Raw genomic sequence first — 14596 nt, 5'->3', positions numbered from 1 at the left:
TTTAACAAGGTTTTAAAAGTCTGATAAATATTCTCTGAAGAAATGTATGAGGTAAAATACCCGCGATAATGAACTAAGGGTAGCTCTCCATAATCACAAATACGCAGCTTCGAATCACTGTATATAGATAACACTATCTAACCAAGATGAATACGACGTTTTGGTTTTTACATGGTCCCAATAACTTTATACATCGAAAGGTCGAACCTGGACAACTGAAATCCTTAATAATTTTAGATATAACATTTTAAAAAAATATTGTAAATTCTGTAATATTTAAAAAGGATAATACCGGACAGCATATTGATTTATTGCACTTTGCATGTGTATTTTAGACGTACGCTTACAACTATGAACAATTTTGGCCATCAGCTAAAAATAGATTCCATTTTAATGGAATACTTAAGGTGAAAATCTCCTCACTATGGTCTTTGCCTATAAGTTGCCTACATCATTTCATTTATGGGATTTTGCTGAAGTTTGATGTTGGGATTGCCATCAGGGTGTATGTCAAGTTAATGTCGTAATCATCTATAACCTTCACGAAAGATTCTTTGAATTTTCTCTTATAATGATAATGATGTCGTTGTTATCTTTCAGATTATTAAAGCCAGCTTCTTCGCAGAGGGAGAGATTAGGAGGAAGAAGCCTGTGCGTTCTTTTCTTGAAATGGTGCCTAACTTTTGAAAGTCATTTTTAATACAAAAGAAAGAATATAGAATATGCGAAAGTACTGGCTTATGATAAACGCGCTGAACAAGATACACGCATGTGTACATTGAACAAACCTTCGTTGATTCCTTTTGGATAGCTTGGTAGCAGACAGAAAGTCAACTTCAAAGGGGGGGTAGCTTTCTTCGAGAAATAACTCGATCTTCATATTAACATACTCCTTTTTTAAAAATAATTTGCTGCTGCTAAATTAAATGTTAATAATTAGACTAAACTATAACTTTCTCATCAGACATGAATAATATTGGCCAATCACAGCCATTCTTATCACTAACATAAGTAGTTCTTCTGTTGCTCAAGAAAGAACCTGCTGTAGGCTTCCATAATCTCTCCATTTCTACCCAATAAAGTGAAATATATTTGTGTACTTTGAACGTACGTGCGCTATATCCTCTTTTTTCTCTTCTCTCCTTCTACATTTGGCTGTTTCAGAGTGTTATGTCTATCCAGTACTTTCTAAAAAATGGTTTTATTTACCTCATATTTTTAGAAACTTAAGTGCAGTCTCTTTTCCAGTTTCGGATGTAGTCTACTACTTTTTTATAATACAAATCTTATCATTGTCGGTAACAGAATTCTAACTTTTTTTCCTCGCTACTGTTCTGTAAATGCGCAGATCAATAGTAAGCTTTCACATTGATCGAATACTTTTCTTTCAAGTGTCACCGAATTTCTCTTTCACCCTAAAAAATTCTCACGTTCAGGAAACTAAACGAAAAAAAGGTCACTTCGAACTTTTTACTTCTTATGCCGAAAATAGTGTTGTTAATACTTCTTGCCTAGCGGTTTCTTTCCATTATTAACGTAGGCTTGCTCTGTCTTAAAGTTTTCCTCAAGTTTCCTGCATCTTTGTAACTTATAGTAACAGGTTTAGTCTTCGTAGTATTTTCAACAGCTCGGAATTTTTCTTTTTACTGCTCTACATTACTTTGTTCCTTAATATTTTCTTCGACTTTTATAAGCTATTTTTCTTTGGGCATCACGTTTTTCGAAACTGTTCACCTATAATGTGATAATGCACTCCTCTCCTAAACTTTTTTCTAAGCTTTCAGGTTGCTCTACTCTGCCCTGAAGACTGTTATAATTTTACTTTCTCCGGTGATTTCACTCTAAAATAAATCAGGCCCTTAAAAACCCCAACTTATTTTATAGTGAATCCTTTGCCTGTTTAACCTTAAGGTTTTCTTTTTGCCATTATCCGCGTTTTTATTTATATTCTGTTAAATTAATGCTTTAATAATAAATCAATTTATTTGTCCATCAATTATAAATTTCTAATATCATCACTTGACCCTATCCTTATGTGATGTGGGTGAAATATCGGTAGTATTAGTAGCAGAAAACATTTCAGCTACGATGGAGGGATCTCTCTCTCTCAAAATGATCAACCAAAATCCTTTCTAAATAAACAAACTAACCTAAGAAACGAAACTTTTGAACTCAAGGCCATCCATTGAAAAGAGCACAACAACCGTACAAACTATTTATCTTATAGAGTGATGACAGGGTTGTTCACAGACAAAATATAATGCATGGAAGGTGTACAAAATCGTTCTGCAAATAAGCCTTAAGAATTAAAACACAACAATACATATTTCCTACGAAAATTTAACAAATCTTTAATGGTATACTTGGACAGTAACAAATTATTACAGATGGGAGGATAAATCGCCTTACTATTGGAACATACATATGGAGGTCTTCGATGGTTTAAGGCCAAAGTAAGCGTAAATGATTGCATCCAGGCTCCATCTCCCAGGGAAGGAAAATGAATCGGTATTACTGGAACCTTCTAAGGTAATCAGTAGTCAGCACTTCCTTGTCTGCATCCTAGGGCATTTATGATTTATGACATCACCATGCCAACTGGTTTAACTGTTGGCAGCACCTTCTGGTGTAAACACAAACCAGGTGATCCTCCTGGTGCATGTTGATTTGGTATGAAATTATTCTAGAATCATGTGCACCATATGGGATTGATTTGATTGTTCAAATTTCTGTTGAAAGCCAAGTTTTTAAAGTGCAAATGAGAAAACCTTTTCCTTGATAGGAAGGGATTTCCAGATAGAACAGTGTTCTGTGTTCCTATCCCAAGCAGTAGGCGGTAGAGCGAGACCTGGAAACTTTATTACGCAGTCTTACATCGTTTTGTTTTATTTCTGCAGTGAGGAACAGTCTATTTAGCCGATATAAATGCTGTTTTACTTAGAATATCAGTTAATATTCTTTCCCGATGGGATATTGAAGGAATCAGCAGTTGGTTTACGCTGGATGATCTTGTAATCGAGAGCAGAAACCAAAATTGACTTATAGTTTGTTAGGAGCTAAGATATACTCATGTACAAAATATCAGAGCAGATACACAAACGGCATTTGGTAAAACGGAGATACTCATTCATACTCACAGATCTACCCTCATCATGCTTAGTAAGTGGGATAAACATGGTGACAAAAACACCGTGCACGGACTCAAGATCGTGTTTTATTTATCAAGAAACAGAGGCAATTAACAAAGAACACGATCCATCTGCATAGCAGAAAAGTGGATGGATATTGAAGTAATTAAATTTTTAAAACTACTATATAAATTCCCTCATGCCAAAATACGAATTTTTCATTCAAACGCATTGATTTGTGCAAATAAAGTTTATTGATATTAATTTAAATCACAGCAATTAAAATTATAGAATAAATAATGAACTACCTTCCACCGTTACACCTTGGCAGTTTCCTGTAACTATTGTCTGTCCATCCTCCCTCCTCCACGTTACGGTTGGAGGAGGATGACCTCTCACCCGGCAGGTTAATGTAATATTTGTTGACTCTCGTACTAAAACATCTGAGCTACTTTCGGCGTCTACAAAAGACGGAGGCACTGTTGAAAAACAAAAAATAAGACACTCAATGCACTTAAATACCAAATTAATTTTAAAAAAATTACTAATTTCAAGTATAATTTCCAGTTATTCAATTATATTTCACACTATTAACAGCCTATCAGCGGTTAATAATTCATAGTTTAGACTTCCAATTTAAGGACTAAAAAAAGAAAATCTAAAGCTTCAACTTAAAATCGAAGGTTAAAATTAAGATAAATTCAAATTAAATAAATACTGGCAACCCAACATTGAGTCCAGATTGTCTAGTGCACATAAAGAGAGATAAATAATTAACCATTTTGATTCAGAGTGAATCAAATAATTAAACTGACATTTGAAATAACGATCAGCATCTATTACACAATGCTTTCTATACATTCCGGATCTCTTTGCAAAACTATCTCATTCTGATGGTATTTGCTATCAGTTAAAATATTTACCATGCTAGATAGACAGCTAGGATTTTTCTCACCATCACCTTCACCAGTTTGCCGAGCGTGCCAAGCATCAATAGGAGTCAATCTGAAAGACCAGCACGAGTACTTCAGAACTCTTAATACTCAGAATAAGCAGTAGTCAGAGTTTACCTTATTACCACACGATATGGCAAAATTTCAGGCCTCCGCAGCCGAGTCGTCAGGAGCAAGAGGGCAGTAGCACACACTCTTTGAGTAGACCGGGGTTCAAGCCATTGACCGCTAAATACGATCGATCTGCCAACCTGCACTGGACCAGCGTGGCAGATTATGGTCCATTTCTCTCAACATGAATTGTTGAGGAGGCTTCCATCCTGCAGTGGATTAATAACGGCTGCTGCTTACTTACGTATGGAAAAATTTAAAGCACTTCTACTCCACCATACTAATAATTGCAATAAAATACCTTGTTACATTTAATGCTTGAAACATCTAAAATAACGCCTCTCTGCGTTAACTTTTGCAGTCAACCATCAGGGAACACTGTGGTCCCTCAAATGACGGTGACAGCGTTCGGGCTCGTGCACTTTCGAAAGGACTACAATTGTCCACTTAGTTAACCAAACGTAACTAATATCGCTTTTAATAGGACAACATCACCCATTAGCCGAATCCGTTATCCATTAAAAACTCGAAGCACCGATTCACTAGTTTCGGAACTTATTGTTTCCCTCATCAGGCTCCAAATAGCCCTATTAACAACCTTATGTTGAGAGGTGAACGGGTGTATCGAATCTAAACGGCAGCCAAGCGGTAGGTAGAAGCGAAACATTCCATTGGAAACAACGTATGTTATGTGGATATTAAAGGGGAACCGTTTCCTGTGTTTTAGCCGTTTCAAACGGTTCCATATTTTAACATATTTGTCGGCTGCCGTGTTGAAGTCCGTAAAGAACTGCGAAGCAGAACCTTTCTTTCTTTCCAACATATCCCAGACATTTGCAACTGGATTCAAATCTGGCGAATTAGGAGGCCATAGTAGATGTTGGAAATGTTTCTCGAACGGTTCAGATACAATTTTTGTGCAGTGGTTAGTTTCTTTGTTGTTTTGAAAGATTCCATTGCAATCCGGATAAAAGTGACACATTTCAGGGTGAAATGTATCCGATAAAACAGAAAAGATATTAACTGGAGGTAACACGATCTTCTAACAGTATGAGTGGACCCGGTCTATACCAAAAGAACATATCATATACCATGATACCTCCAACCGCTTAAATGGTAGACACGAGGCAGTCTGGATACATGGTTTCATGAGATTTACGCCACATTGTCATCCTACTATTGGTGTAAAAAAAAGTAGAAGGAAACTCGTCTGACTACATGATCTTCTTACACTATTCCACTGTCTAGTCTTGGCGTTACCATTCCAGTTGAATCTTTCGATTCTTTTATGGAAAGAAGTGGATTTCATATAGACGCACGACTACCAAATCCCAGATTCTTTAATTCTTGGATTTTTCAACAGAACTGTAGCACAGTTCGGTTGGCAGTTAAAAAAAATTACGCCAACCCCCAAAGAGGGAAAGAGGGCAAAGACGAAAGAACGAAAAATAATTACTATTCCATCTTAACAAAAATAAAATTAAAAACAAAATCTTTAATTTAGACAGAAACCAATCTTTTCTTATTTTTAAATAAATTTTGTATAAAAATATTAATTACGCAAAAGATGACAATATCCACATTTATTCAAACACTAGTGATCTTTCATTCATCGCTTAAAAATCCTTCAAAAACCATTTTAAATGTAAGCTTTTATAATGGAAAATAGAAGTTCGTTCCTTATACATATTTCTTTCCTTTTGTTCTCATTAACCCAGATATAATTTTCAAAAATCAATTTAATAAAATTTTTAAAAATAAAAATTCTCAACTAAACCCCTATATGTATAAACAAATCGAAACATTTATCCAGGCAACGGCCAAGATAAAAATGTGAAAATAATTCTACTTCATTTTAATCGAAGTCATAATATCTAGTAATACGAAGCAAATCATGAGAATGTAATCTGTTAGTTGATAACTTTGTTCTTTTCCTTCTTGAGTATTTCCTGGTTCAATATTGTAATTTGATAAACGTCTGTTGTAAATCTGCTATGATAAGATGACAGATGATAAGATTCTCATAATAATATAAAAGAGTATATCATCAGCACGGGTTTAACTTATACCCTACGGAACAGGTTAAAAGATATTTAGTTTGAAAATATATTTTGGTTTATATATTTTAAAATCTGTAGCGGTATTTGATATGCGAATTAAAATAACCCTTGCACATCACGAACAGAACCTGTTCAGGATATATTGTTCTTTACACCACTGGAAGATGGATGGGTGACCTGCCTCACCTCCGATCGACTTAACCTCCATTAACTATTTTAGATAAAGACCTTCATCCAGATTCCGCCGTCAGCAATGGAAGTGTAAGTGCTTTGGTGACTGTGGTTAGGCTCTTGCATCGAGCATACATTTGCGTTTAAGCGTACATTTTGCAGCATCTCCAAAATGCTTTTCGGATTAAATCATTTCACTAAGAGACATGTAATGTCGTAGCAGAATTTTTTACTTCGTTTTCATTTATGACTGCGTCTGCTGTTCCTTTTTAAAGTGTTCGTAGCTAACTTATCAAAGATAATTTCTAGATTCTGTATTGCTCAGAGGCACAACTTGCAAATTAAAGTCGCGGGTTCGCTAAATAGGGTTTCTTCATTAATTATCTGATTAGCCTCGTCGTTAATCTTCATTCCATTAATTCGTTGCTTAATCACATCGGTATCTTTCCTGGGGGTGGTGGGGATAATGAGAGCTTCAATCATCAACCAGAGTCATTGAAAATAAGCGAAAATTGATGACGATTCACGCTAATTGGCTGATTCCAAATAAAATGCTTATGCTACATAAGTATAAATAATAATAATAAAAGCTCTTGTCGGCAGACTATCATTTCAACTTGAAGTCATGTAATTACGCCTATATCTGTGTAAAATTTCATCACGGAGGTCTTTCAAGATGTATAGTACAGTATACAATTATAACAATACAAATTTCGCATTCACAATACAAATCAACTAAAATAAATAAATATTCATTTATTGCAAATACAGCAGGCCCATCACAGCACATGGCTAGGGGCAAGTAAAAATACAAAGGGAATGACATAAAATAATCGAGTATATGTACATAGCAGATTTTATATAGTATTAACAATGGCTAGGAATTTTAGTTATGAATTTAAAAAATTGCAGAACAGGGCATTTGGCTTTCAGTTGCAATTACTGGGTTGGATTATTTTTCTTCATTTTATCGGAGATCTGACTCCTGTAGGCTTCAGAGTTGATTAACCTGTTGCAATCAATGTTGTGATGATTTATGAGGTGAAGAGATGCATTGGGGAACATTCTGTCCATTTGTTAGAGCCTGGAGAGGTTGGATTTGAATTGCTGGTTTCTTGAATTTTCCCTGTTGGGGACAGCTATTATATTGCTAAGTTTGGTGAATCGCATGCAGAGGTGATTAACTTTGCAAGAAGCATGACTCCAGACTCGTTGATCATCTGTTGCAGAGGCTTTGTTTTTAGGTTTTTATAAAGCTGTTGCCTGGATATTGTATGGGGAAAACGAAGCTTACTATTGAGCCATCTAAGAACCCAATATTCTAGGGCAAGGAATTTCTTGACGGTTACTTGAGGGGCACCAGACCAGATTTCGGAAGCATAGGACAAAATGGGAAAGATGCATCTTTGAACATGCTTAATGACTGTTTTTCTGTCTTGAACCGCTGCTGTTTCTTGTTTGATTAACCATTTTGCTTTTTGAATTTTTTGAGCAACATATAAATAGTGGGCATTAAAGGAGAGATTTTTATCAAAAACAACTCCAAGGTCTTTGTGAGCATAAACATTTGGGATTGGGACATCTGCAATTTTTATTTCTATGTGGTTGGGTTGTTTCTGAAGGGAATAAGTAATTTGAGCAGATTTGCTTGCATTTATATTCAGATTGAGATCTTTCAGGTACTCGATGATTTCACAAATCTGTGAATTCGCATCATTGGTAACTTTGCGAATATCATCACTGGCTCTGGAGATTATATAACTTTAGAGATAACTTTAGAGATAACTGGAGATTAAATAACTTTAAATCATCGGCATATGCCAGTAGATTTGGATTTTCTTGTAGAAGTGGTTGAAGAGATTCTGAAAATATAGTACTGGAGAGAACGGCTCCTTGGGGAATGCCTGTTGAGGTTGTGACGAAAATATTGTCAGTACTAGTGGGGAAGAGGAGAAGTCTGAGATTTAGGCTGTATTGAAGATAGGAAATAATCATTGTGTTAACGAGAAAATGATTTTTTAGTATTTCCAAAGCTTTTTTGAGATCTATGTTGTCGAAAGCACCTTTGATGTCAAAATAAAATACATCATATTGTGCCTTATCTTGAAACGCAGTTTGGATACGTACAATGGTGTCAGCTAGGCTTCTTGTTGTGGAGCGCCCTCTAGGACCAAAATGCATATTGACAGGCGCATTAGCGATGATTGCATGTTGAAGATTGATTTTTCAATAATATTAGTAATTATTGACGAAACAGCAATTGGTCGATGGCCGGGATGGTTATTTCTGCAAGCTTTTTTAGGAATCAGCGTAATCCTGAAAGTTTTCCACTGCTTTGGAAGGAATGGCTGGCAGATGCACCTGGAAATTATATGCACTAACGAATCAATAATGTATGCGCTGGACAATCTAATAATAAAACCAGGGATGCCGTCAGGACCTTCACTACTATCAAGGCGTATTTGGTTAACTGCACGCTGAACTGTATTCTTGTTCACAAGTTGGTTAATTAGCAGGGCTTGATCCGGAGACACATCATGTTGCACTTTGTCTGCTTGTTCATAGGAATTAAATGCTATAAATCTGTTTTGTATACCTTCAGTGAAAATGTCAGATCTGCTTGTTTCCATATTGCATCTTATCCACTCAGAAACTAGATCGTGCTGTAAGGTAGCTGTTGTTTTTGTAGAAAGTGCTCTTTTATTGTGCTTTAGCGTGGACATAACATAATTTTTGTATGACTAAATTTTTTTTGAGTTGAAACAATGCTCTGCTCTTTTTATATTTTGTATGTGCTGATGAAGTGCCGTATTTCTTCCACTGTCTGTGGTATTTTTGCTTACTTTTAAAGTATGGTTTCAGGTGGGATTTGAACCAAGGTTTGGAGTGAGAAGATATTCGAACAAGTTTGGATGCCGACTCTGTTTTCAGTTGATTCAGCCATTTTATAAGAAAGGTTGCGTCCTGTATAGGAATATTTTTGAGAGAATCCCATAGATAGTATTTTAATAGCTGCAAAAACTTTTCTTTCTGAAGGAATTTAATTAATGATATTCTTTTAATGATTTACAGAGGGAGGCGAGGATTCCAGCAGCAAATTGTTGCTTACAGTTCTATACTTTTGTGGTCAGATTTAAATGTAATGTTCGTACTAAGTTTTTCGCGCAGTGGAAAGTTAGAGTATACAAGATCAAGCGCTTGATTACCTCTTGTATCAGGGACCTTGATTTGTTTAGCTCCTAGAACTAAAAATGAGTCGGACAGCAGCTTCATTTGTAGATTATATTTGGGCAGGGGAAGCACGCGCTCTTTGAGTAGACCGGGGTTCAAGCCCCTTACTGCTGAATACGGTCGATCTGCCAACCCGCACTGGACCAGCGTGGTAGATTATGGTCCATTTCCCTCAACATGAATTGTTGAGGAGGCTTCCATCCTGAAGTGGGTTGATAATGGCTGCATTTTACTTTTTTTTATTATAATGATGTTAGTTTGAGGCTTAAGAACAGTAGTGATCCAGGTTATTACTTCATTAATGATGTCATCAGTAGGTCCAGGCGGAATATAAATATTATAAATTTGAAGCAGAGAATCCTTATCTTGGATTAGTAGGGAAATTCCTTCAAAGTCGAATGTGTTCAAAACTTTAAAATTGGATTTTAAAATTATTGCTGTCCCACTACCTCTACGATTAATTCTTGATGTCATGAATTGCGTGTAGCTGAGATTCTTCGGCAGTATGAAAACATCTTGTAAAGATTCCTGCATCCACGTTTCAACTAAACATATGTCATGCGATTCTTCAACCATTAATGAAATAAGCGTAGACAGTTTATTTTTTATGCTTCTTACATTTTGAAGAAAAATGCTGAGATGGACATTTGTGTTAGAAGGATGTTTGCAAACAGATGTATTAGGTGGCAAGTTAAATGATGGATTAGGATGAGAATTAGGAATATTATTCTCTAGCTATGCAGAGAATTCAGCAGATTGAGAATTATTTGGTACCTTTTCACTAGAGTTGTTGACCGATCCTCCAATAGCTCCATAAAATGGCATGACGAGTAGACCATTTGGCCAGATATCAGGATTTAGATATTGTTGTAGGTCACAATTCTTTAGCTCAATTCTAAATGATGAATATGTAGGATGTTTGGTTTTTATTTTGAAAGCTTTACCTGGAATTTCTAGCTCTAATAGTAGGTGGTCCATCTGCTGGGATGTAGTATTAGGGTCTAGCCTGCTAACAAAAATGTTACTACTTCTAAGCGTCGAACTATTTCTGTTTCTAATTTTAATACAAGACTGCATATTTCTTGTTCCTATTATGCTTGCATATCTGTTGTTTCTGCGGGGAAAGTTAAAACCTGGGGAGTTTGTAGGCAAGCCATTATGGGAAGGCACTTCAGGACAATGCTCAGAGCGATCATTTTGACAGTGCACATACAAATTGCTCGGTTTTTGTTGATTACTAATAGTGGTGGATATCGGTTGTCTGTCTGTGTCAACACGTTGCGAGGTAGCACGATTGTGTTCTCGGACAGAAAAAGAGCTGGAGCTTGAGTTTTGAGGTCGGGCAGCTGTTTTTTCTGGAACAAATTCTTCAGCATCTGGACTGAGGACTGGAACTGCAGAAGCCTGATGAAAAGAAGGGTAATGCACCGGATGGCTTTCGACCATAGCCTTTAGTTCGAGAAGCAGGTGGTAGAATTTACATTGCTGATCTTCTATTGGAAAAAGATGCTGTTTAATATCTTCATTTTCTCTAAATTGTTTCCTCAGCATTTGTTCCAGGGAAGCAAATGAGCGATCATTGTTTGGGGCTGTTGAAGTCAGGGGGGACAGAGAGGAAAGATCATCCGTTTGGGCGGAGGCATCTTTAGTTGACTTATTTGTATGGTCTGAGGGGTTAGGAAATTGAACTATATTGACGGGGGGAGACGAGGGATGGTCATCGTTGCTAAGGAGATCAGCATCTGTTGGGGTATCCTGGGAATTCAGCTTATGCTGACTAGGAGACTGTAACTTTGCACTTCCCTTGTTAGCACTTTTGCATGAAGGGCATCTGAAATTGTTTTTTAAATTACTGGATTTAGAAAAGTTCTTTATTAATGAACACGCATCACAATAAACCATACTGCAAATTCCCTTGCAGATAACCCAATTTCGTACTGTTTTTTGACATATATTGCATGAAACCGCTTTTTTAGGTGGCATGTTGAAGAGTTGAGAATGGCTTTAAATATCAGCAAACAGAATGAAACAAATAAGCAGGTGAGCCGTTATTGACACAGCAGGGAATCGAAGAGAAGAGTATTAAGCCTGGAGAAATAACAAGACAGTTCGGACGTGGGAGTGGCTATCTGCAAAATTGCTAGAGGGCTGCAGGACTTTGCAAAAGCAGGAACACTACCAAAGTCACGAACAGCTTTGCGTCAAGATAAGAACTTTAGGTCAAAAGTCAATAACGTTGCTATTTGTAGCTATGCAAAACAAGGCTCAGAGTAACGTTGCACACTAAAAATTTAAGCTTAAATAAATAGTACTTATATTGATGAAGACTTCATAAAAACCATCAAAGTTGCTTGATAGTCATCCAAGGAACATATCAGAACACAGATTTTATAAAGATGCCCTTTAAAAACTACTTAAAATCACTATAAAGCAGGAGCTGAATCAAACACGTCTAACACCTAGCCCTTAGCAGAATGCTAAGCCTAAATGGATTAGGTAGATGACGAGAGAGTACAGACAAGATAACCCTCGTAATAACAAAATTTTCTCACCCATGTAATCCTCTTGCAAAGTTCTTTGAGCTGGTACCCTTTTCTGGTGGAAGAAAACACTTTAAACACATCAAAATAACTCAACATTCAGGAGCTCCAGAAACGTGGCTACAATGAATGACGGATATAAAATGTAAGCGTTAGCAGAATGCTAAGCCTAAAGGGATTATGTAGATGACGAGAGAGTACAGACAAGATGACCCTCGTAATAACAAAATTTTCTCACCCACTCTTGCGAAGTTCTTTGAGCTGGTATACTTTTCCGGTGGAAGAAAACACTTTAAACACATTAAAATTACTCAACATTCAAGAGCTCCAGAACACGTGGCTACATTGAATGACGGCCATATAAAAAAAGGCTACAGCAGAAACCGATGAAGAGACACTGTCCACAGATGAGCACAAGCATCGCATCCTAGAGACTGATCATCGCCGGTATTTTCCAAAGGATAAAGAGTTCAACGAACAGCCATCTACCAGAAATCAGAGAATTCAACAGAAGTTACTCATATTAAACACCAAAACCAAGCTTGAATAAGGTGTTATTGCAGGATCAAGGCGAACAATAGCATTCCATCGTAGATGAGTCTCGCTCGGGAGAAAGTAGGATTCAACATTGATCAAGAATTATTATATTGTAATATTTCGATAGCAGCCGTGGTGGGTACAATTACCGTCCTCCCCAAACTTGGAGGAAAAGACCTGAGTTCGAATACTGAGGAATTTTTAAGGCCCTTTTTTCATAACGTGGCTGAGTTAGTTGATTTCTTTGGCGAGAGTAGTCTTTTGTCCAACGGAAACTAGAGTTTTTCTTCCAGAAAACAAGCAAACTGACCACAGAAAACCCGCAATTTACAGAAGTATTATATACGGCGCAATATGGTCTAAATTGATGATGCGCCTTGCCTAAAACCCTACATCAGTCAATTTCGATAGCACTGAAACTACAGATCTTAAAACACACCGAGAAGGTGAGATGATCGTGTTCAACTTACGTAAATAATAAGTATCAGTCGCCTATATGAATAACCAATACACTCCTAACCGTCAGTTTCCCTAAATAATCAAGAACTTAAAATTAAAATATTGTTATTATGTAAAATTCCCATTTCAGACCCACAGGCACCTTTCTACGTTATTTACCCATATTTTATTAAAAGAGACCCCTGATATTATCTCACTGAACCCAGTCTGAGAACCTGTGATCTTACAAAATAAAAGGTTTTGAATATGATAATTATAATTGACTAATAACAAGTAAACTTTTAGATCCTTTAGATAAAATTGACAACCTAAGATCTAAAAATTGATAAATAAAAGATCATGATGCATTTGATAATCAATGCTTTACTAAACGGAAACATCCTGTTATGTTTTATATTTAAATACGGATCCCAAAGACTTTTCACTGTTGCTAAGAGGAAATTAAACTGTTTACATTTTTCGGGAATTTGGCTGACAGCAATTCTGTAGTTATAATCAGAGGTCCATAGTTCCAAGTCAACGACTTGTCCTGCGACAAAGTAACTTCAAAGAACGAAGTAAGGTAATTCAAAACATTGAAGTACCTTTACTCCATGCAATGGTCCAGGTATTCAGATGATCATGCCTGGCTATGCATAGGTTTAGGAAACAAGAGCTTGGAGCAAAATGGTCTCTTCATACGGTTATTCAATCAAGAATAGCCATAACTCAAGTATATGTCTGAAACGTTATCTCGTTCTCAATGTCCTATGTTTCTACGCATTTTGGATACAGATATTAAAATAAGTGATTCTTAACCTTTGTAATAGTAATCGTTGTGACGCAACTATAGTTGATGGAATTAAATGATTCCTTTTAGTATTCTACCCTTCCTGCACTCCTTAATGAAATGCTTCAAATTCCACTGAAGAGTAAGGGTAGAAGCACAGATGATACGTCACTATTCTTGATCTTCTTTCCCAATTAAAAAATAAAAATAGGTTTACTTTTTGTCCCAGAGGATTCATACTTTTGGGATATGCAGGTTCCTTCTTTCCAGAACAGGTGGTTTATACATACTTGTCTTCCTAGATTTAAAGCTAAGATTACTAAAAATGATAAATTTATTTTACATAAATTTTTACTTTCAAGAGCATCATAAAAAAGCATACGACTATTTTTATGTTTCTAGACTGTTATATTAAGCTAAAATAACAGAAATAATATCCCTTTCAAATAAAGCAACAGCTTCGAGCTGCAAGAGATCTAGATGTACTGATGAAAATAACGTTGTCTTCAAAGAACTCGCTTCACTCGAAAATTTTTAAATTTATATTTCGTGATAAGCAGAAGAGTACATGACAGTTCGAAAAGGCGGTCATTACGTTAATTATCTGACACATTAAAATCCTGACACGACAATCGTA

At 36.2% G+C, this 14596-nt stretch overlaps 1 protein-coding gene across 5 annotated transcripts in view; it reads right to left on the bottom strand.

Annotated features, from left to right (window-relative positions):
* The window catches only part of LOC150081782 (opioid-binding protein/cell adhesion molecule homolog), a 298024-nt gene that overhangs the window by 60745 nt on the left and 222683 nt on the right, over positions 1 to 14596 (bottom strand). For all 5 annotated transcript variants that reach the window (XM_090379653.1, XM_090379656.1, XM_090379654.1 and 2 more), the window contains exon 4: positions 3437 to 3607. In XM_090379653.1, the coding sequence (XP_090235779.1) occupies positions 3437 to 3607 (171 nt within the window). The remainder of the gene's footprint in view (positions 1 to 3436; positions 3608 to 14596) is intronic.

This window comes from Mastigoproctus giganteus, chromosome 8 (assembly GCF_048544385.1).
Source record: "Mastigoproctus giganteus isolate SK-2022 chromosome 8, ASM4854438v1, whole genome shotgun sequence".
Classification (NCBI taxonomy): Eukaryota; Metazoa; Arthropoda; class Arachnida; order Uropygi; family Thelyphonidae; genus Mastigoproctus; species Mastigoproctus giganteus.
Note: the sequence above shows the minus strand (reverse complement) of the source record. Positions and strands in the feature narration are given on the sequence as shown.